The sequence below is a fragment of the Calypte anna genome, chromosome 33 (genome assembly GCF_003957555.1).
Source record: "Calypte anna isolate BGI_N300 chromosome 33, bCalAnn1_v1.p, whole genome shotgun sequence".
Lineage (NCBI taxonomy): Eukaryota > Metazoa > Chordata > Aves > Apodiformes > Trochilidae > Calypte > Calypte anna.
In genome coordinates, this window is record NC_044275.1 from 1437373 (window position 1) to 1456914 (window position 19542).

General features: G+C 69.4%; 3 protein-coding genes across 9 annotated transcripts; all 3 read left to right on the top strand.

Moving 5' to 3' along the window:
- The first annotated feature begins 402 nt into the window (after window positions 1-402).
- On the top strand, window positions 403-5973 carry LMBR1L (limb development membrane protein 1 like). 7 transcript variants are annotated; one of them, XM_030468140.1, is made up of 17 exons: window positions 403-676; window positions 1870-1954; window positions 2226-2262; window positions 2422-2561; window positions 2650-2753; window positions 2837-2960; window positions 3079-3147; window positions 3386-3450; window positions 3583-3658; window positions 3769-3852; window positions 4075-4151; window positions 4235-4312; window positions 4420-4496; window positions 4599-4689; window positions 4910-4976; window positions 5071-5232; window positions 5319-5973. In XM_030468140.1, exons 1-17 carry the CDS (start codon window positions 605-607, stop codon window positions 5369-5371), a joined length of 1461 nt encoding a protein of 486 aa, XP_030324000.1. In that variant the 5' UTR covers window positions 403-604; the 3' UTR covers window positions 5372-5973. The 7 variants fall into 7 exon arrangements, with proteins under 7 accessions (XP_030324000.1, XP_030324001.1, XP_030324004.1 ...); XM_030468141.1 differs by having other exon boundaries at window positions 4423-4496; XM_030468144.1 differs by having other exon boundaries at window positions 2524-2561.
- A 1702-nt stretch (window positions 5974-7675) lies between these two features.
- On the top strand, window positions 7676-11682 carry DHH (desert hedgehog signaling molecule). The gene is made up of 3 exons (XM_030468083.1): window positions 7676-7990; window positions 9337-9598; window positions 10434-11682. Exons 1-3 carry the CDS (start codon window positions 7676-7678, stop codon window positions 11093-11095), a joined length of 1239 nt encoding a protein of 412 aa, XP_030323943.1. The 3' UTR covers window positions 11096-11682.
- A 646-nt stretch (window positions 11683-12328) lies between these two features.
- RHEBL1 (RHEB like 1) lies at window positions 12329-14036 on the top strand. Its single transcript, XM_030468261.1, has 8 exons — window positions 12329-12389; window positions 12769-12840; window positions 12966-13033; window positions 13146-13228; window positions 13331-13387; window positions 13479-13526; window positions 13626-13710; window positions 13804-14036. The coding sequence occupies exons 1-8, from the start codon at window positions 12338-12340 to the stop codon at window positions 13891-13893; spliced, it is 555 nt and encodes a 184-aa protein (XP_030324121.1). The 5' UTR covers window positions 12329-12337; the 3' UTR covers window positions 13894-14036.
- The last annotated feature ends 5506 nt before the right edge of the window (window positions 14037-19542 follow it).

Here is a 19542-nt window from a genome sequence, read left to right on the forward strand (position 1 = left end):
ACGGCCTGTTGGGTTCTGCTGCTCTGTTTGGTGCCCCCAGGGGTTCCGTGTTGTGCCGGGGAGCCTTGCCCTGCCCCCACCTCCCGCAGGGGATTAACCCACCCGCGGGATTATCCTCGCCCGCGGGATTAACCCTAATCCCCCTTCTTTTCCCTCCCGGGGCACCGCACCCCCCGTGGGAGCGGCGGGTGGGAACGCAGCTTCGCTCTCAGCCAATCACAACGCCCCGCGCTCCCCTCCGCCAATGAGCGGTGCCTCATTTACATCCCGGAGCCAATGGGGGGGAGGGGGCGGGGCCTGCCTGGGTCCTTTCACCTCTGCCGGACGTTGACCCATCATACCGAGCAGGGGGCGGAGCCTACGAGGGGCGGGGCTTAACGGGGAGGGGCGGGGTCACTCGTTCCCCGCCGGTACCGGCACCGGCACCTCAGCACCCACCCGCCGCCCGCCCGGCCCGGCAGGACCCAAGCCGTCAGCACTGCCGGTACTGCCCTGCTGCTCGATCCAGCCCGCTGGTACCGCCCCCGTAAGACCCGGTCCAACAGTCCCGGTCAGCCGCTCAGTCCCGGTCCGCTGGAGCCACCGAACCGGCCATGCTGGCCTCATGGCCCCGGTGGAGCAGGACGCGCTGGCCGTGCAGGAGCAGCTCTTCCACCAGAGGGTCCGCGAGTGGATCGTGAGTCCCGGGACCCCCCGGTGGGCGTGGGGGGTGTTGGAGCGGGGAAGCGTCCCCGGTGCGGCGGAGGGGGAGCTGGGAGCCCGCAGCCCCCCGGACCCGCAGCTCTCGGGCCCGTTCTGCCCCACACCCAGCCCTTATCAGTACCAGAACTGGGGTGCGCTGCTCTGCACCCCAAAGATAGCGGGGTCCCGGGGCTGAGTCCCCACTGCCCCCACTCTACCGGGTCCCTGTTCCTGTCCCCTCCCCGGTACCGGGGTCCCACCGGGCCGGGGCCCCTGGGTGAACAGGAGGGCGAGGAGGGTGCGGGGGGCTCAGGGATGGGACCTCTCGGGGGGTCCTGGCCCTGCCGAGGTCTCTGGGGATGATGCGGGTGGGGTGGCCAAGTGGGCTGTGACTTTGGTCCCGGTTCTGCTGGTCCCAGCCCAGTTCGGTGGCTGTGGAGAGGAGCTGGTGGCAGGAGCTCCACATCTCTGCTCCAGAGCCCCCCAGCCCTGCACCCCAACCCGTCCCGGGGTGCCCTGTGTCCCCCAACTCTGTGGGGGGGTGTGGGGGGAGGTACAGCCCACGGAGGGAACCCACGGCCTGAGATCCTTCCTGGGGTGGGATCGGGCACGGGAGGACCCACGGGTTCCACGCTTTGGGTGCTCAGGGCTGGGTTGGATTCCGGGGCTCCCTGTCACCCCCTCAGCAGCCCCCAGGGACCCCTCCTCAGGCCGGGCCGGGTGTTGCTGTTGTTCCACTCCACCTGTGCCAAGGTGGAGGATTTGGGTGACCTTTCCCCGTCCTGCCGTGTTCCCCGTGGGATGAAAGGTCACGCCGTGCCTCCAACGTTGCCTCTGGGGCCGGCGGGGGCGGGAGGGGACATCGCAGCCTTGGAGCCCGGCTCAAGGCTGTTCCCGCGGTTCTGCTGGTGCCAGCGGGACGGGGGCTGTGGATCAGGGGTGCTGGGGCAGGATGGGACACGAGTGGGTCACCCCGGTCCCTGGAAAGGTGCCCCATGGTCTCCCTGCCCCGGGTGTTTGTGCCGTGGGTGCAAAGCCTGAGTGGGGCAGGGCTGAGCACCCAGCCCAGGGTGTAACCAGGACCAGGGGTGGAAAAATAAGCTGGGGGGGCCCTGGGACCAGCGGCATCACCCGGGGAGGGGGGGAGCTGCCCACCCGAGGGGGCTGCCCACCCTGCTCTGCCCACAGATCTGCACCCTGCTCTTCGCCGGCCTCTACATCCTCTGCCACTTCATCATAACCCACTTCAAGAAGCACACGGACTTTGCAGCAGGTAGGAAGGAGGGAAGGATCTGCCAGAGCTTCAGCCCCCCAAGGGGGGCTTCTTCCTTCACCACTTTCCCCCCCCCTTTGTCCCCCACTCCCAGAATCTCTGGGTCCATCACAGCCGTGGTTACTGGGGCATTGGGCCACAGGAGGGGGGAGGACAGAGCCCAACCCCCCGGGGAACATTTCCACAGCATTTATGGGTGGGGGGCAATGCTCCGGGCAGCCCTGCCTCCCCCAAACCCCTTGGATTCAGTTTCTCTTCCCCCCCCCCGCAGCAGACGATGACGAGGACGCAGCTGTCAACAGAATTGCGTAAGTTCTGCAGGGTGGTTGGGGCTGTCCTGTCCCTGCCTGGACAGAACACTGTGTCCCCCCAGCCCGTGATGACCCTGGGGGTCGTGCCTGGGGGGGCTGTGACACTTTTGGGGGGCCCAGAACTGGTGCCAAAGCCAATCCTGGGCTCTCCTGCAGGTTGGGGCTCTGCACCTTCACCCTGGCCGTGGCCTTGGGTGCCGTCCTCCTCCTGCCCTTCTCCATCATCAGTAACGAGGTCCTGCTCTCCTTCCCCCACAGCTACTACATCCAGTGGCTGAACGGGTCCCTCGTCCACGGTGGGTGCCCAGGAAGGGGGTTGGGAGGGCTGTGGGTCAGGGTTGTCCCCCCCAGGAGCTCACCCTGTGACGTTCCCTCCTCCTTCAGGCCTCTGGAACTTGGTTTTCCTCTTCTCCAATCTGTCCCTCGTCTTCCTCATGCCCTTTGCCTACTTCTTCACCGAGTCAGAAGGTTTTGCAGGCTCCAAGAAGGTCCGTGGCCCTGTGGGTGTCCCCACCCTGTGTGTGTCCCCTGCCCCCCATTCCCTGGCTCCCTGCTGACCCCAATCCCACAGGGAATCATGGCCAGGGTGTACGAGACCTCGGTGGTGCTGCTGCTGCTGACACTGCTGGTGCTGGGCATGGTCTGGGTGGCCTCTGCCATCCTTGGGGACAACCCAAGCCGCCAGTCCCTCTACGGTGGGTGCTGGTGGGGTGAGCTGGGGGTGTCCCGGCTCTGGTGGGGCAGGATCGGGCCCTAAAGGAGTGCTGAGGGGGATAGGGGGGTGCCCAGGGCCTGATCCTGCCCTCTCCACAGACCTCTGGGAGTGCCACCTGCCCTACCTCTACTCCTGCATCTCACTCCTGGGCACGCTGCTTCTGCTCCGTAAGTTGGGGGAGGCTCCCCCCGTGGTGCCCCCAGTCTTAGGGGGGGTCCTAAGCCAGGTGTGGGGTGTCCATCCCCCCTGCCCCCCCCTCCGGGAGCAGGGGCTGCATCCTGTACCTGCTGCTGGGATGGTGGTGCAGGGCTGAGCCCCCAGTCCCTGCCTGGGACCCATATGGAGGCTCAGGGAGGGGGTAAGGTGCTGGGGGCCCCTCCTGCCCACCCTCTCCTCCCCCCACAGTCTGCACCCCCTTTGGCCTCTCCACCATGTTCAGTGTCACGGGGAAGCTGCTGGTGAAACCCCGGGTAAGGGGTTGTGTGTGTGTCCCCCCCCCAGTCCTGGTGTCCCCAGGGCTCCCTGCCCTCCCATTCCAGGCACTGGGTGCCATTCCTGTGCCCCCCCCCCCCTCTGCTCACCATCTCCTCACCCATCCCCAGCTCCTGGAAGACCTGGATGAGCAGTTGAGCTGTTCCAGGCTGGAGGAAGCCACCGTGTCCCGTAGGATCATCTCTGGTGGGTGCTGGGGGGAGAGGGGGGGTTCAGGGTGGAGCGGGGGCCTCTCTGCCCCCCTTCTGTGGGAGCTCTGGGCCCCTACAAGCCCCTGGGCATCTCCTCCCTGGCAGGCAAAGCTTCCTGCTGGCTGGACTTGAACGTGGAGCTGCTGCAGGAGCAATTCTACACCATCCGGAGCCAGAGGCGGAAGCTCGGTGAGGAGCTTGGGGGGGGAGCAGGGGGGGCAGCCCAGGATTCCTGGGTTCTCTCCAGCTTGGCACTGGGAGCTTATGCCCCAAGGAAGGAGGGTGGATGGTGGGGGTTGTAACCCCCTCCCCTGGCACCTCAGGACCCCCCCAGACCCCTGCCCTGGAGTGGGGGGGCTCAGACTCCCCCCTCACCTGGGGGTGTTTGGATCCACCCCCCCTCCTCCCCAGAGCTGCGGCACCGAGCATCACCCTGGCAGAGGAACCTGGGCTACCCCCTGGCCATGCTGGGGCTCCTGGCACTGACCGTGAGTGTCCCTGTGCTCCCGGGGGGGGGCTGTGTCCCTGTGTCCCCCCCCTTGTCACCTGACTCCCTCCCTGCCCCTCCCAGGGCATCTCCGTGCTCATCGTCTGCTTCCACGTCCTGGAGCTGCTGCTGGATGATGCGGCCATGCCAAGGGGCATCCAGGTACCCGGGAGGTGGGGGTGACAGGGGACACTGAGGTGCAGTGTCCCACACCCCCCTGGGGACTCTCCTTCCTCCTCCTCCTCCTTCTCCTCCTCCTCCTCTCCCAGCAGGTCGCCTCCCTGGGCCAGGTCTCCTTCTCCATCTTCGGCTCCTTTGGAGCTGCCCTGCAGGTCGTCCTCATCTTGTATCCTTCAGGCTGGCACCCCTGTGTGTCCCCCACCCCTCGGTGTCCCCAGGGTCACCCCCCCTCCCTCCCTCTTTCTCCTCCTTAACCCCTCCCTGGCAGCTACCTGATGCTCTCCTCCATCGTGGGCTTCTACAGCTCCCCCCTCTTCACCCGTCTGCTCCCCGAGTGGCAGGACACCCCCCTCACCAAGGTGGGGTCACTGGGCTGGGGAGGGGGTCCCGGGCCCCCCCCTCAGGGTGCAGGACCCCCAGGGGTGTGTGACCCTGGTCCCCATACAAGGGCACCTTGTGTCCCCCCACTTAGGGCACAGGCAGGTCCTGGGGGGTCCCCAGCACTGAGGGGGGAGGTCAGGCCCTGTGCCAGTGTTGCCCCCCACCCCAAATGCCCCAGTGCTCCTTTGCCCCCCCCAGATCATCGGGAACTGTGTCTCCTTGCTGGTGCTCAGCTCAGCCCTCCCCATCTTCTCCCGGACACTGGGTGAGCCCTGGGGGGGCTGGGATGACCCTGGGACTGGGGTGTCCCCATGATCAAGGGGGGGTCCTGACTGCTGTGTCTGTGTCCCCCCCCTCAGGGATCACCCGTTTCGACCTCCTGGGGGACTTTGGTCGCTTCAACTGGTTGGGGAATTTCTCCCTGGTGTTCCTGTACAACATGGGCTTTGCGGGGCTCACCACCCTCTGCCTGGTCAGGAAGGTGTCCTGGGCCCTGCAGGCCGAGCTGCTCCGTCCCTTGGGTGAGGAGGGGGACACGGGGACATGCCAGGGGAGGGGGGGCTCTGTGTGTCACCCCCCCCATCTCTCACACTTTCCCTCTGCCCAGGTCTGCACAAGCTGCAGCTGACGTGTGCCCGGACCCCCAGACGCCCCTGCTAGGGCTGGGGGACAGGGACATGACCCCCCCCGCTCTGCCACCACCGTGACCCCCCCAGGGTGAGGCCACCCCCTGCAGAGCTTCAGGGATGGTGGGGCCACCAGGGAGAACTGAGCCCCTCCTGGGGTCCCTGCTGTTGCACTACTGAGCTTTGACCTCCAGCTGTGGCCCCCCCACACCCCCCCCCACGGGCATGGGGGTCCCTGGGGGCTGTGCTGGCTGCAGCCCCCCCTCCTCAACCCCCCATTTACATACCTCAGGGGAGAGCAGCTGAGTCCCCTTGTTTCCCCCCCCCCTCAGATGCTCCATGGGATGTAGCTGGGGTTTAAGGTGTCCCCCATCCCAGGGACTGTCCTGACACCAGCGGGGGTCCTGAGCCCCCTCCCCCCCTGCAGCCACTCCACACCCTGTCCCCAGGTCACCTCAGGGCTGAGGGGGGGCACTGGCTGTCCCTTACCCCAAAGCTTTTAGGATCCCCAAGGTGGAGGAGCTGGGGGGTCCCAGGGTGCTGGGGATGATTCCCCCCCCCCAGGGGCTCGGGGTCTGTCTGGTCTCTGTTACCACAAAACTTCTTTGGAGCAATAAAAAAAGTCTTTTTAATATATATATATAAAAAAAAATCTGAAGCAGAGGGGGGGTCTTGGTCCTGCTCCTCCTCCCAGCACTTTCCATAGGGGTCATAATTAAGCCTCTTCCTGGCTGGGGCTAATGAGCTGCTTCCAGGAGGGGCCAAAGTTGAGGGCAGCTCCTGGGCTTGAGGGACCCCGGGGGGGGCCTGAACCGCCCCAGGGAGGAGCAAGGGGGGGGCTTCAGCCCCCGTGTTCCTGCAGAAGGGGGGGGTTCGTGCAGCCGGAGTGGAAACTGTCCCGGGAACCGTCCCCCCACCCATCCTGCCCTGCCTGGGGCTGAGCCAGGCTCCCCCCCACCCCTCCCATAGCAGGGGTAGGGGGCAAGGGTCCCCCCCACCCCTCGCCCACCCCCCCCCCTGGCCGGGGCCGAGCAGGAAGCGCAGGAAACCCGCTTTATATTGCAGGAAATGAGGCCACCGGTGCCCGCGATTTCCCCGCCACCCGCTCCCCTCCCAGTCACCCCGGGCTGGCACCGGGACCCCCCCCGCCCCCCGATACAATCCCAACCCTCCGCTTCCTCCTGCCCTCGCCAGGGGGGCTGGCACAGTCCCAGCCCCGCCGAGGAGCCCGGTCCCGAGGTGTCCCGGTGCCACCGGTGTCCCGGTCCGGGGGCAGGGCAGCCCGGCGGGGGCGGCCCCGGGGGATGTGGCCGCCGCTGCCGCCGCTCCCGGGGGCCGGGTCCGAGGCGGGGCCCGGCGGGGGCTGCCCAGTGCCCGAGCCGAGCGGCCGCCGGTGGGGCAGCCCGGCCGGGGCGGCTGCGGACAGTGCACGGTGCCGACCGGCACCCAGGGGAGCTGGTACCGGGGGCTGGGCCAAGAGCGGGAACCGGTGCTGGGGTCGAAGCGAACAGGGGGGACCGGGATAGTGCCAGGAAGCGGAGCCCGGGAGCGGGGCTGTGCGAAGGGACCGAGCAGGTGCCGGTACCGGCGGCGCAGCGATAGGGTAACGGGAGTCCCCGGTGCCAAGGGAAGCGGGAGGAGAAGAGGGGCCGGGAACGGGGTGAGGAGAGGGGGTCCCTGGTCCGCAGAAGCGGTGACAGGAGAGGGGAGAGGTCCTGGGACTTGTAGCGAAGTGACAGGGCGGGGATAAGGGGGGTTCCGGTACCGGGAAAGGAGAAAGAAGTCGGTACCGGAGCGCAGGGTTCAAACGGAGAGAGGGACGGGGTTCAGGACGCGGGGTCAGGAGCGGGGACAGGTCCCGGTGCCGGTCCCGGGACAGTGCCTGGTGCGGGGTCCCGGGTCCCGGTGCCGAGGCAGCGCTCTGATCGAGGTGCCCGGTGCCGATACGGAGCGGTAGAAGAACTTTCCCGGAGGCTCGGGTTGGGTCGGGGAGACCCCAGGACGGCGGTGCAGCGACAGGCGAGGGGGTGCCGGGCCCGTGGGCGCGGAGCCGGCGGCGCAGGGGCCGTCCCGGTGCTCGGGCACCGCGTTCGGAGTGGGTGGCGGCACCGGCGGGGGGGTGTCGGGGTGCGGGGGGGCCAATCATCCCGGGCGGGTCGCGGATCCCGCAGCGGCGACGGAACCGTGGGTGTGAGAAGGAAACGGCGCCGACCCGCCCCTGGCACCGCGACCCTCTAAAAGCCCCGGGCCCGCCGCACCGGGACGATGCCCGCCCCGGCCGCCCGTGCCCCCGGCGACTGAGCGGGGTCCGCTGAGGCAGCGGGGGGCGGCTGCCGGGATGCCCCCCCGGTGGAGCCCGCTCGCCCTCGGCCTGCTCGGCCTCGCCGCTTGCCTGCTGGCTGCCCCGGTGCTGGGCTGCGGACCGGGCCGGGGTCCGGTGGGGCGGCGACGGCTGGGGCGGCGGCAGCTCTCGCCGCTGCTGTACAAGCAATTCGTGCCCAACGTACCCGAGCAGACGCTGGGGGCGAGCGGGAAGGCGGAGGGGAAAGTGCTGAGGGGCTCGGAGCGCTTCAGGGACCTGGTGCCCAACTACAACCCCGACATCATCTTCAAGGACGAGGAGAACACGGGGGCGGACCGGCTCATGACCGAGGTGGGGGCTGCGCCCGGTCCGGCCCGGCCTAGCTCCCTGCGGGGAGCGGGGGGCTATGGGGGAGCGGGGAGGAGGACAGCGACCCTTCCCCGGGTCCCCGACCCTTCCCCGGGGCGCATGGACCGTCCCCGGAGCACGCCGACCCTCCCGGGGCTCACGGACCCTCCTCGGTCCCCGGAGCCGTTCCTGGGTCCTTGGCAGCGGCTCGGCACCCGCGGAGCCCCGGGACCGGTGGGTCGCGGCACTCTGGGTGTTAAGGACCGTCCCGTCGGGGATTAATGGGGAGCGGGTGGCCCCGAGTTCGGACGCTGCACCGTGGGCACCGGGTACCGGCGGCTCCGCCCCCTCTCAGAGGGGAAGGGTCGGTCCCGACCCTCGGTTTTCCGGGGGGATATGGGACGGCAGTAGCCCGGGACGCGCCGCTGCCCGGCGGGATGCTCGTCGTTGCCATGGCGAGGGGCGGTTCCGTGGTCGCTATGACAACGGGGGATGCTGCGAGTGGTCCAGGCGGCGCCGGCGGCTCCCGCGATCCGGGGCGGCGGGACCCGGCAGGGCCGCGGGTGCGGGGCCGTCCCGGGGCTGCGGGCGGCTGAAAGGGCCCTTTGTGGCCGGGCCGGCATTCCCGGGGCCTGAGGTCAGCGCTGGGCTGGAAGGGACCTATTGTCGCTGGGCCGGGCCGGGCCGGGCACATTCCTACCCCCCCGCCGCTGCCGCCTCCCCCCCTTCTCCCCCGGTCGGGCCGCTCCGGACCCGACCTCCGCACCCCCGCCCCCGCGGTCCCGGCAGCGGCTTCGGTGCCCGGGGGGAGCGGCGTGCGGGGGGACGCTGTGACCTCACCGGGGGGGGGCGGGGGTGCTCCCACCCCTGAACCCTGGGCTCCAGGACCCCAGAACGGACCGGGACCCCCGCCACCGGGATCGACTCTGGGCCCTGGACCCCTGGAATCCCGCTTTGCCCCTTCCCGGGACGCTGAGCTCTCCTGGTGCCTCTGCGGGACTCGGTTCAGGCTCAGCTGAGCCCCCGGTTCTGCTCCCACAGCCCCCCCGCCGGATTAATCAGTCACGGCCATGCCCGAGGGGAAGGTGACACCATTCCTGTCCCCGTCCCGGTCCCCTGCCCGTTCTGCCTCGCTGCCCGCGCCGGGGGGGCGGCTCCGCTGCGGGACCCTCGGGGCACGTTAACCTTCAACCTGTGCCTAGACGGGGGGGCAAGCTCAGGGGGATACACCCCCCCTTCCCCCCCCAAGCCCCGCACAGCCCCAGTATCCATCCAGACACCCCCTTGGGGTGCTGCGATGGGTCTGGAGGTGACCCCGGTGCGGGTGTGTCTGTGTCCCCCCCCCGCAGCGCTGCAAGGAGCGGGTGAACTCGTTGGCCATCGCCGTGATGAACATGTGGCCGGGGGTGAAGCTGCGGGTGACAGAGGGCTGGGACGAGGACGGGCACCACCTCCCCGACTCGCTGCACTACGAGGGTCGGGCCCTGGACATCACCACCTCGGACCGGGACCGCCACAAGTATGGGATGCTGGCACGCCTGGCCGTGGAGGCTGGGTTCGATTGGGTCTACTACGAGTCCAAAGCTCACATCCACGTCTCCGTCAGAGCAGGTACCACGGGGCGGGGGCTGCTGCCACAGCTTGGGGGCTGCTGTCCCCATCGGCAACTTTTGGTGAGGGTCTGGAGTCGGGGGAAGAGGGGGTGATGGGTTTAAACTGGGAGAGGTTTGGGTTGGAGATGAGAAGTTCTTCCCTGGGAGGAGTTCCTGGCCCGGGTTGGCCCAAGAAGCTGTGGCTGCTCCATCCCTGGAAGTGTCGGAGGGAACCTGGGCTGGTGGGAGGTGTCCCCGTGGCAGGGGGTGGCACTGAGGGAGCTTTGAAGTCCCTCCGACCCAAACCATTCCCTGATTCCCTGATCCCAGCCCACAGCCCCTCTTGGCATCCCGGTTCAGCCCATTTCAGGCCCCAGCCCAGCTCTCCGCAGCCTTTCTGGCCACCAAAATCCGTGAAAACCACATTTCCTCCCCCAAATTCTGCCTGGCCAGAGCTTCCCCTGGGGGTTCAGCTCCCATCGCGGGGCACAGGGAGGTTTTAACCCGGGGCTGGGGGAGCACAGCACAGTCCGGGGCCCCCAACCCCGCGGCTGCTCCGGCTTCAGCCCCCACCCTGCCCGGCGATGACAATCGACAGAAAGTGAAAGTGGCCGTAAATGTCACCGTCCCCAGCCCCAAACAAAGGGCGTCAGTGCGGGGTGGACAAAGGGGCCCTGCAGCACCCATCCTCCCCGTGCACAGGAACCAGAGGGGGGGTTCGGAAAATACCCGCTTTGTTCTGGGGCCGGTTCGGGGACCGTGTGTGTGCGTTTGGGGGGAGGTGTGGCGTGGCCACTTCCCCTCCGGAGGTGGTGGGGACCGGTGGGGACCCACGGCTTTCTCCATCCCCCCAGACAACTCGCTGGCCGTCCGCACCGGCGGCTGCTTCCCGGGCCACGCCACCGTCACCCTGCGGAGCGGCGAGCGCCGGGGCTTGGCCGACCTGCGCCGGGGCGATTGGGTGCTGGGTGCCGAACCGGGCGGGCGTTTGGTGCCTACCGAGGTTCTCCTCTTCCTCGACCGTGACCTGGGCCAGCGAGCATCCTTCGTGGCCATCGAGACGGCCACCCCGCCGCGCCGGCTGCTCCTCACCCCCTCCCATTTGGTGTTCGCAGCCCGGGGGGTGACGAACGGCACCGCCACCTTCCTGCCCGTCTTCGCTCACCGGGTGCGACCGGGAGACGCGGTGCTGGCACACGGGGCCGGGGGGCTCCGTCCGGCGAGGGTGCTGAGGGTCTGGCGGGAGGACGGAGTGGGGGTCTTCGCCCCCCTCACCTCCCAAGGGACCCTGTTGGTTAACGGGGTGCTGGCATCCTGCTACGCCGTCCTGGAGAGCCACCGCTGGGCTCACCGTGCCTTCGCCCCACTCCGCCTTTTCCACGGGCTCCTTTCGCTGCTCCCCACCCGTCCCGAGGGGGGGAACGGGACGGCCCCGGAGCCGGGGATGCACTGGTACTCCCGCCTGCTTTACCGGCTGGCCGGGGCTGTGCTGGGCCACGAGGTCCTGCAGGGGTAGGGACCCCCAGCTTCCCCCCCCATCGCTGCACCGCAGACGAAGCCACAGACTGGAAGTGGGGGGCTCCAACCCCGGGCACCCCCCTTGGACCCAGTGGGGGAGAGACGGGGTCACCCCCCCCCCCCCCCGTGTCCCTGAGCTCAGCGCTACCCACGGGCATGGGGCGGTGGGATGGAGGTCGCTGGGAGGGGGTGTCGTGGGTGGGTCCCTTCTGTGTCCCAAGACCCCCGCAGCACTGCCGGGTGCCTGGCTGAACCCTCACTGTCCCCCCGTATTTATTGCTTCATTAACTGCTGCAGGGGGGATGCTCCGGTTCCTGCCCATCCCCCAGCTCTGGGTCTGGTCCCCTGTCACCTGCAGTGTCCCCAACCTGACCCAGCTCAGTGCCACAGGGTGGCCCAGCTCTAACCGTGCTAACCGCTAACCCGCCCTGCTTGAGAGTTTTATTTTTCTATTTATAAATGATAATATAAATGTCCCCTGTGCCCACCCCGCGGGGCAGGGGGGCAGCCTGCTTTTAACCACTTCTCTTTAAAAAAAGAAAAGAAATACTACTATTTAATTGTTTGGATAAATAAAAGAGATTCTATGGCCCTGGCAGAGCCGTGGTTGACAGTGGGGGCTGCGTGGGGGGGTGCAGGAGGGGCTGGAGTTGGGCATCCCGGGGCAGCTGGGGTATCCCCGGCGGGTCCCTGGGGCTGATCATCCCGGGGAGGTGGGAGCATCCCCGGGGATCCCTGGGGGGCTGGGAGGCCCTGGGGCTGGGGCCCAGCATCCTGGGGGGGGCTGGAGCATCCCTGGGGCTGGAGGAGGCCAGGGTGGGGATCTCCGGGGGTTCGGGTGTTCCTGGGGGTCCCCGGACTGGGGGATAGAGGGGGTGACATGGGGGGGGTGACATGGAGGGGGTGGCATTGAGTGGGGACATGGAGGGGGTGACATTGAGGGGTGACATGGGGGGGTGACATGGGGGGGTGACATGGGGGGGTGACATTGAGGGGGTGACATGGGGGGGGACGCCCCCGTCCCACTGCGCAGCAGCCACCACGTGGCCGCGTCCGTTCCCTCCGTTTTCATGAATGGAGCCCCGGGGACCAAGGCGCCTGCGCGGCCCCCACGCTCCGCCCACTCCGCCGCGGCTCAGCCAATGGGAGCGGTCGGGCGGGAGGTGTTGTGGTCACGTGGAGCCGCCGGTGTAGTGGCGGCGGGCAGTTTATAACGCTGTGTGCCGCGCCCGCCCGCTCCATGCCGCCGCTCCGGTACCGCAAAGTGCTCATCCTCGGGTACCGCGCCGTGGGTCAGTGCGGGGAGGGGGTCCCGCGTGTGTGTGGGGGGCTCGGGGTGTAGACAGGGGCTGCGGCATCCGCCCCGTGTGGCTTTTGGGGGGGCACTGCCCATGGGGTGCGTGGGAGCGAGGTTAACGGAGGGTGCACCGGGAGGGGGGGGCTGTGGCGGGTCGGGGGGGGTCAGCGGTTCCTCAGCCCCGGTGGGGGCCGTGCTCAGCCTGGACCCTTTCCTCCCGGAGAGCTCCCATCACCCCGGGACATCCCCTCGCCCGAAGATCCCCGTGGGAGTGGGCAGTGAGGAGGGGGGGGGGATTCCCTTCCCTCTTCTCCCTGTTCGGGAAGAGGGGGTGGGCAATGCGCTCCCTCGCCCCCCTCCTCCATCTCCCCCAGGCAAAACCTCCCTGGCCCACCAGTTCCTGGAGGGGAAGTTCGTGGAGTGCTACGAGCCCACGGTGGAGAGCAGTAAGTTGGGGGGGGCTGGGCCCCAAAGCCTCCTGCTGGGGGGGCTGAAACACCCCCGGGAGTGGTTGGTCCCTGGGGAGGGGGTGGGTGTCCAGGCAGCCCCCCCTGACCCCCTGACTCCGCAGCCTACAACAAGATGGTGGTGGTGGGCAAGGACGAGTTCCAGCTCCAGCTGGTGGACACGGCCGGGCAGGTAACGCTGAGGACAGGTCCTGAGGGGGGGGTGGGGGTGGGTGTTTGGGGGGGGTGGGTGAGGGGCTTCTGGCCCCAGAGCCCCCTTTGGCACCCCTCTTGCCCCCCCCCAGGACGAGTACAGCATCCTGCCCCACTCCTTCATCATCGGCATCCACGGCTACGTCCTGGTGTACTCGGTGACCTCCCTGCGGAGGTGAGCGACGTCCCCAAGCTGTCCCCCACCCCTCAGGACCCCCTTGAGGTGGGGTCTCCCCCCCCCCAAAGGACGGGGGAGAGCGTCTGGATCTCCCCACAGCTTCCAGGTGGTGCAGACCCTTCACAGTAAGCTGCACGAGAGCCGGGGGAAGACGCGGTGGGTGCTGTGGGGGTGTCCCCCTCCCACGGGGACAGAGGGGGGGGTGATGGGGGAGGTGGGCAGACCCTCACCCTCCTCATCCTCACAGCATGCCCGTGGTGCTGGTGGGGAACAAGGCAGATCTGTCCCTGCAGAGGTAAGGAGGGTTCTGGGGAGGGTTCTGGGGATCCCGTGTCCCCCCCCCCTCATCCCCCCTCCCCAGGGACCCCCCCTGCCCGTCCTCTGCTGTCTCCAGCCGGGAGGTGAGGACAGATGAAGGGAAGAAGCTGGCAGAGTCCTGGGGGGCCATCTTCCTCGAGTCCTCAGCCATGGAGAACCAGGTCTGGGGAGGGGGCCGGGGGGGGACGACAGTGATGTAGCCCCCTTATGGGGGGGTCCCCAGGGTCCCCGGGCTGATGTCCCCTTGTCCTCAGGTGACCCAAGGGATCTTCACCAAGATCATCGAGGAGATCGACCGGGTGGACAACTCCTACAGCAGATCCACTGGCTGCTGCCTGATGTGACCCCCCCACACACCCCCCCAGGATGGGGCAGACCCCCAGGATGGGGCAGACCCCCCCTGGGCCCTTCCCCTGAGCCACCTTGGTGGCTGTTTTGTGGGGAGGGTCCCAGGGCCACTCGGTTGTACCGGGACCCCTCACTTTGCACACACGGGAGGGGCTGGCAGCGGGGTGGGGGTCCCACCCCCCCCTCCTCATCGCCAGTCCCCCCCCCCCTACAGGCACAAGGACACTCGGGGGCTGTTTCCTCCCCCCACCCAGGGTCGGGGGGGGGTGGGTGAATGCGGGTGTTGTTCCTGCCGTGCCGCGCTGGCAGCGGCCACTCGTGGGAGTCGAGGCCGCGGGGTTGGAACAATTAAACTTTGTTTTGTCTGTGACCCCCCCCCTCGGAGCCTGGGATTGGGGGGGGGCTGTTTCTGCAGCAAAGGGGGGGTGCAGGGGGAGGGGAAGCAGTACAGGGGGGGTCCAGTCCCACCGTCCCCCCCTGAATGTGCCCCGGGACCGAGCATCTTGGGGGGCTCTGCAGCCCCATTCCCCCCCCTCGGAACCCGGGGCGGGGGGGGTTCTGCACTGCCCGGCCCGGTTGCGGTTCCCATAGCCTGGGTCTCCACCCAGCCTGGTTAATTACCGCTAATTGCCCAATTACGCTGTTGCGAGGTGAGGTTTTGGGGTACGGAGGGGGGGGGGGGGTTGCTCTGAGCCCCCGTGGGGCTGGGGGCTCCGGGGGGGCTGTGTCTGCTCCCTGCCTCTCCGGGGGTCCCCGAGCTCTCCTGTCCTCACCGGGGGGTCTGGATTTGGGGTCCCCGGTTGGGACCAAGAGTCGCGGGGCCCCCAAACCCGGGCTGCGCTGCAGGGTCCCGGTTGGACCGAACCAGCACCGGGCAGCGGAACCACCGCCTTCCGCTTCACACCGGGGACAACTCAACGGGACGTGCCCGGTACCAGCGGAATCCCCGGACCCACGCGTGTCTCAAACATCCCCTTCCCCTGCACTCCGCGGCACAGCGCGGGACCTCTCCCCGGAGACACCGGGAACCGGGGGATCGCCTGCCACTCACCCCCCCTCCCTCCCGGTGGGGGCGGCCCCGTTCCCGCGGTGGGCGGGGCCAAACCCTCTCCCGGTTCCGCCCCCTCCCCCCGTTCCCCCCCCCTCCCGGTGCCCACGTGCGCGCGCTCCCGCCCCGGCGCCGCCGGGGTTAAGCGTGGCGGAGGGATCCCTCCCGGCAGCGTGCGCTGCGGTCGCCGCCGTCACACCCCCCGCGGCCGCAGCGCCCTCCGCCGCGCACCGTCTCCCTCCGCCCGAGCTTCCCCCCCGCCGCGAAGTAGTGCGGCCGCCGCCGTTCTCCCCCCCCCCCCCCCCCCCTTCCCTTCCCCTTTCCCCTTTCCCGACCCCAACCCCGGTCCGCGGCTCCCCCCCCACACCCGCCCCCCCCCTCTCCCCCCAGGGCGCAGCGCGGCGGCCCCGGCGGGGCGGGGCGGGGGCGGGCGGCGGGACCTACTTTCCTCTGGAAATGGCCGCGCCGGGGAGCACCGTCCGCCCCGCGCCCCGAGGGCCGTCGGCGTAGGGCGGCCGCGGGGGTAAGAGCGGGGCCGGGGGGCGGGCGGGGGGCGGCCCCGCCGGGGCTGTGCGCGCGTTGGGGTCCGGAAGGGAGAGGTTCCCCCCCCCCCTCCTCCTCCTCCTCCTCCTCGTTCTCCTTCCTCCTCTCCCCGCACTCACGTTCGGGCCCCCCCGGGCCGCGCCGCCGCCTCCTCCTCCCGGCCAGGCCTCCCCGGCGGGCCGGGCCCTCGGAGCGGTTCTTCCCCCTCCTCCCCCGGTTCTCTTTGTGTCCCGGTACCGGCGATGCCCATCGCTCGGGGAGCCCGTGGGGCCCGGGCCGCCGCCTGAGCGCAGGTACGGCCGAGGCCCCGGTGCCGGTGCCCGGGTAGGCCGCGGCGGGCCGGGACACCGGGCCTGCCTGCTCCGGCCTTACCGGAGGGCCCGGAAGGGGGGAAGGCGGCCGGGGGACACCGGGGAGGGTGAAGGGGGGGGGTTCCCCGCGGTGCTTCAGCCCCCCCGGGCTTTGCCGGTCCCTCCACCGATCCCCCCCCCCCCTCCTCGGTGCACACCGGGGCCCTTCCGGTGCGGGCCCGAAGCCCCCCGGGATCACCGGGAAACCGGAGCGGATTTGCTCGGGGCAGAGCCCCAAACCCCGGGCCCGGAGATCACCGGGGGCTCCCTCTGACCCCCCCCGCGGCGCCACGGGGGGTTCCGGGGGGGTCCCGGTGCGGTCCCGGTGCGCGTGTTCTGTGAGACCGGGGGGGGGGTCCCGGTGTGTGGAGTTGCGGGGGGGGGGTCCCTGGGTCCCTCCGCTTCCCCCGCGCGTGGCTCGTGGGGTCTGGGGTCGTTCTCCCCCCCCCCCCCCCTTCCCGGTGTCCCTCCTCGGGCTGCACGGGGAGAACCGGGGGGCTGCGGGGGGGGTGCGGCCCCCCCAACCTCGGTGCCCGGTTTTGGGGGTGTCCCCCGCACCAGTTTTGTTTCTCCCCCCCCCCCTCGCTCCGGTGGGGGCTCGGCCGGGGCCATGGCGGCTCTGGGGAAACTGAGGCACGAGGTGCCGAGGGAGGGGGCCCCGCACCCCCCCCGCTTCACCCCAAAACCCCCCCGGTTGTCGGGGGGGGCACTGAGGGGGCTGCTCCTCCCTCTGGGGAGCTGTGGGGTGGGGGTGGCTCTTTGGGGGGCCTGGTACCTCCCTACTGGGTCCCCCCCCGGTCACCCCACTTCTGGCGTGACCCCCACAGGGTTTAATCGGTGTCACGTTGTCCTTGTGCCCCCCCCTCCCCAGAGCCTCCTTCGTGGGGTTTGGGGTGCCCCGGGGGGATCCCCTTCCCACTTTGGGGGGAACCCCAGGACCCCCCTGGGTAGGGAGGGCACTGAGACCCCCCCCAAACTGAGCTCAGGGGGAGCAGGTAAGGGGGGGGCTGTCCTGTTCTGTGTGGAGGGGTTGATGGGGGGCATGGGGGGGTGATGAGGGTTTGGGGGGAGTGATGGGGGGTTTGGGGGATCACAGGGGGTTTGGGGGTCCCTGTGCTGATGGCTCTGCCCCCCCCCAGCCGCGGGCCTCCCCCCAGGGACAGGATGGAGGAGCAGAACCCCCCCAGCGAGGAGGACACGGAGGCCCCCGGTGAGTGGGGGACAGGGTGCTGGGAGGGGGGGAGGTTCTGGGGTTCTGGCCCCCCCCCCTCGGGGGTCTCCCATGGGTGACCCCCCCTCTCCCAGCAGCTGATGGGGTCAGGGAGGAGATGGGGAGTGCAGAGGGGGGGGACCCCCTGAAACCCCCCGAAGGAGCCTCCGCGGAGAGCACGGACACGAAGGGACCTCCCCAGGCTGGAAGGTGAGGACGGGTGGGGGGCAGGTTCTGGGGGTGGGCTGGGGGGCTCGGGGGGGTCCCTCACCCCCCTGACCCCCCCTTTTTGCCCCCTCCCAGCACTCCCCCCCGGCGCTGTGCCCTCTGCAACTGTGGGGAGCGGAGCCCCCACGGGCAGCGGGAGCTGCGGCGCTTCGAGCCAGCACCCGACTGGCCCCAGCTCCTGGTGGGCTATGAGCCCCCCGAGGGTCCTGGCCAGCCCCCCCCGGGGCCAGAACTGGAACCGGTAGACGATGACCCGGCCCAGATTGGTTTCTCCGAGCGGGTGACTCCAGCACAGCTCTTTGAGCCCACGGGTGAGGGTGGTCACAGCTTGGGGGTCCCCACGCTGCCCCCCAAGTGTTCTGCTTGGCCTGGGGACACCCTGACCCCTCCTGGGTCTCCCACCCAGCCCAGGGACCCCCCCTCACCCTCTCCCTGACCCCTCCTGGGTGTCCCACCCAGCCCAGGGACCCCCCCTCACCCTTTCCCTGACCCCTCCTGGGTCTCCCACCCAACCCAGGGACCCCCTCCCATCTCCGCAATGCTTTGTGTGTCCTGCCTGACCCAACGACCCCCAGCCCTGCCCCTGGCCCCCTGGGTGTCCCCCCCATGCCTGGGGACCCTCAGTCCTGTCCTCAATCCCCTGGGTGTCCTCTGCTGCCTGGGTACCCCCAGCCCTACCTCTTATTCCCCTGGGTGTCCCCCCCCCTCCCTGGGGACCCCTAACCCTGTCCCCCCTCCCCTGGGTGTCCTGCCCTTCCTGGAGACCTCCTGTGCCCAGGTACCCTCAGCCCCCTCCTGGGGGGTGTCCCACCCAGCCTGGGGTCCCCCAACCCTGTCCCTGACCCCTCTGGGTGTCGTGCCCTGCCCGGGGGGCCCCCCCTGAGCCCACCCCCTCCCCACAGGGCACTGCTGGGTGCACCACTGGTGTGCAGCGTGGGCGCTGGGGCCGGAGGCGCTCAGCCCGGCCGGGGTGCACAGAGCTGTTTTCTCAGGGATCTCACAGGTGAGTTAGTCCCTGGGGGGGGATGAGCTGATGCCCAGGGGTTCAGCCCAGCTGCAGACACCTTCTCTGACCCCCTATTCCTTTTTTTTTTTCCTTTCAGAAATGTGAACACTGTCAGAGAACCGGGGCCACCATCCCCTGCCGGGCTCCCGGCTGCCCCCGCCTCTACCACTTCCCCTGCGCCGCTGCCGCCGGCTGCTTCCAGTCCGTGAAGACCCTGAGGCTCCTCTGCCCCCAGCACCTCCCCCAGGCCCTGCAGATGGGTGCGTGGGTTTGGGGGCTTCACCTTTTCCCTCTCTGAACAGCCGAGGGGAGGCCCTGACACCCCCTTTTCTCTCTGCTCCCCCCTGCAGAGGACGCGCGGTGCTCGGCGTGCGGGGCCGCGGGGGACGTGGCGGAGCTGACGTTGTGCACGGGGTGTGGGCAGCACTACCACGGGTCCTGCCTCAACCTCACCTTCACACCCCTCAAACGCTCGGGTTGGCAGTGCCCCGAGTGCAAGGTGTGCCAAACCTGCAGGTGAGCCCTCCCAGCAGGCCTGGAGGGGGGGTTACAAAGGACTGGGGGAGTTACAGGGGACTGGAGGGGTTTGCAGGGGATGGAGGGGTTACAGGGGATTTTGGGGGACACACACAAAGCCCTCAGGGCCCCCCCCGCCTTCCCACCCCCCAGGCAGCCCGGCCAGGCCTCCATGATGTTGGTCTGTGAGGTCTGTGACAAGGGACACCACAGCTCCTGCGTGGACCCAGCCCCCGAGGGGCTCCTCACCGGCTCCTGGAGGTGCAAGGTGGGTCCTGCTCCCCCCACTCCTGCCCATAATGGGTCTGGGGGTGTCTTTTCCCCCCCCCCCATGTCCTTAACACGCTTCTGCTTTTCCTCCAGAACTGCCAGGTCTGCTCAGAGTGTGGCCAGCACCTGGGGGGGCTCCATCCTGGGTCTGGGGGCTCCTGGGTGTGCCAGGGCTGTGAGCAGCACCGCACCGCTGAGGATCCCCCCCCCACCCCAGAGTGAGTGGGGATGAGGGGAGAGGGGGGGGGTGCTGGGTTTTTGGGGGGTGTCAGGGGCTGTGGGACCCCTTTGGAGGGTGGGAGGATGGGTCCTGCAGCCCCTCACCCCATCTCCTCCCCTTTCCCCCCCCAGGTTGGTGCCCCCCAAGTGCGGTGAGACGAGGGACGTGGCTGCCCCCCCCCCTGCCCCAACCCCAGCCTGGGGGGGGTGGAGAGAAGCCACAGCCTGGGGGGGACCCCGAGGAGACCCCCCCGA

Bases quoted from the DNA above. Each gene is read 5' to 3' on its own strand.
- RHEBL1 (XM_030468261.1), top strand. From the start codon at position 12,338: ATGCCGCCGCTCCGGTACCGCAAAGTGCTCATCCTCGGGTACCGCGCC. The intron at 12,390-12,768 runs GTCAGTGCGGGG...CATCTCCCCCAG, and splicing joins CCTCGGGTACCGCGCCGTGG to GCAAAACCTCCCTGGCCCAC. The intron at 13,229-13,330 runs GTGAGCGACGTC...ATCTCCCCACAG, and splicing joins TCGGTGACCTCCCTGCGGAG to CTTCCAGGTGGTGCAGACCC.
- LMBR1L (XM_030468140.1), top strand. From the start codon at position 605: ATGGCCCCGGTGGAGCAGGACGCGCTGGCCGTGCAGGAGCAGCTCTTC. The intron at 1,955-2,225 runs GTAGGAAGGAGG...CCCCCCCCGCAG, and splicing joins GCACACGGACTTTGCAGCAG to CAGACGATGACGAGGACGCA. The intron at 2,263-2,421 runs GTAAGTTCTGCA...GCTCTCCTGCAG, and splicing joins GCAGCTGTCAACAGAATTGC to GTTGGGGCTCTGCACCTTCA.
- DHH (XM_030468083.1), top strand. From the start codon at position 7,676: ATGCCCCCCCGGTGGAGCCCGCTCGCCCTCGGCCTGCTCGGCCTCGCC. The intron at 7,991-9,336 runs GTGGGGGCTGCG...CCCCCCCCGCAG, and splicing joins CGGACCGGCTCATGACCGAG to CGCTGCAAGGAGCGGGTGAA. The intron at 9,599-10,433 runs GTACCACGGGGC...CCATCCCCCCAG, and splicing joins CCACGTCTCCGTCAGAGCAG to ACAACTCGCTGGCCGTCCGC.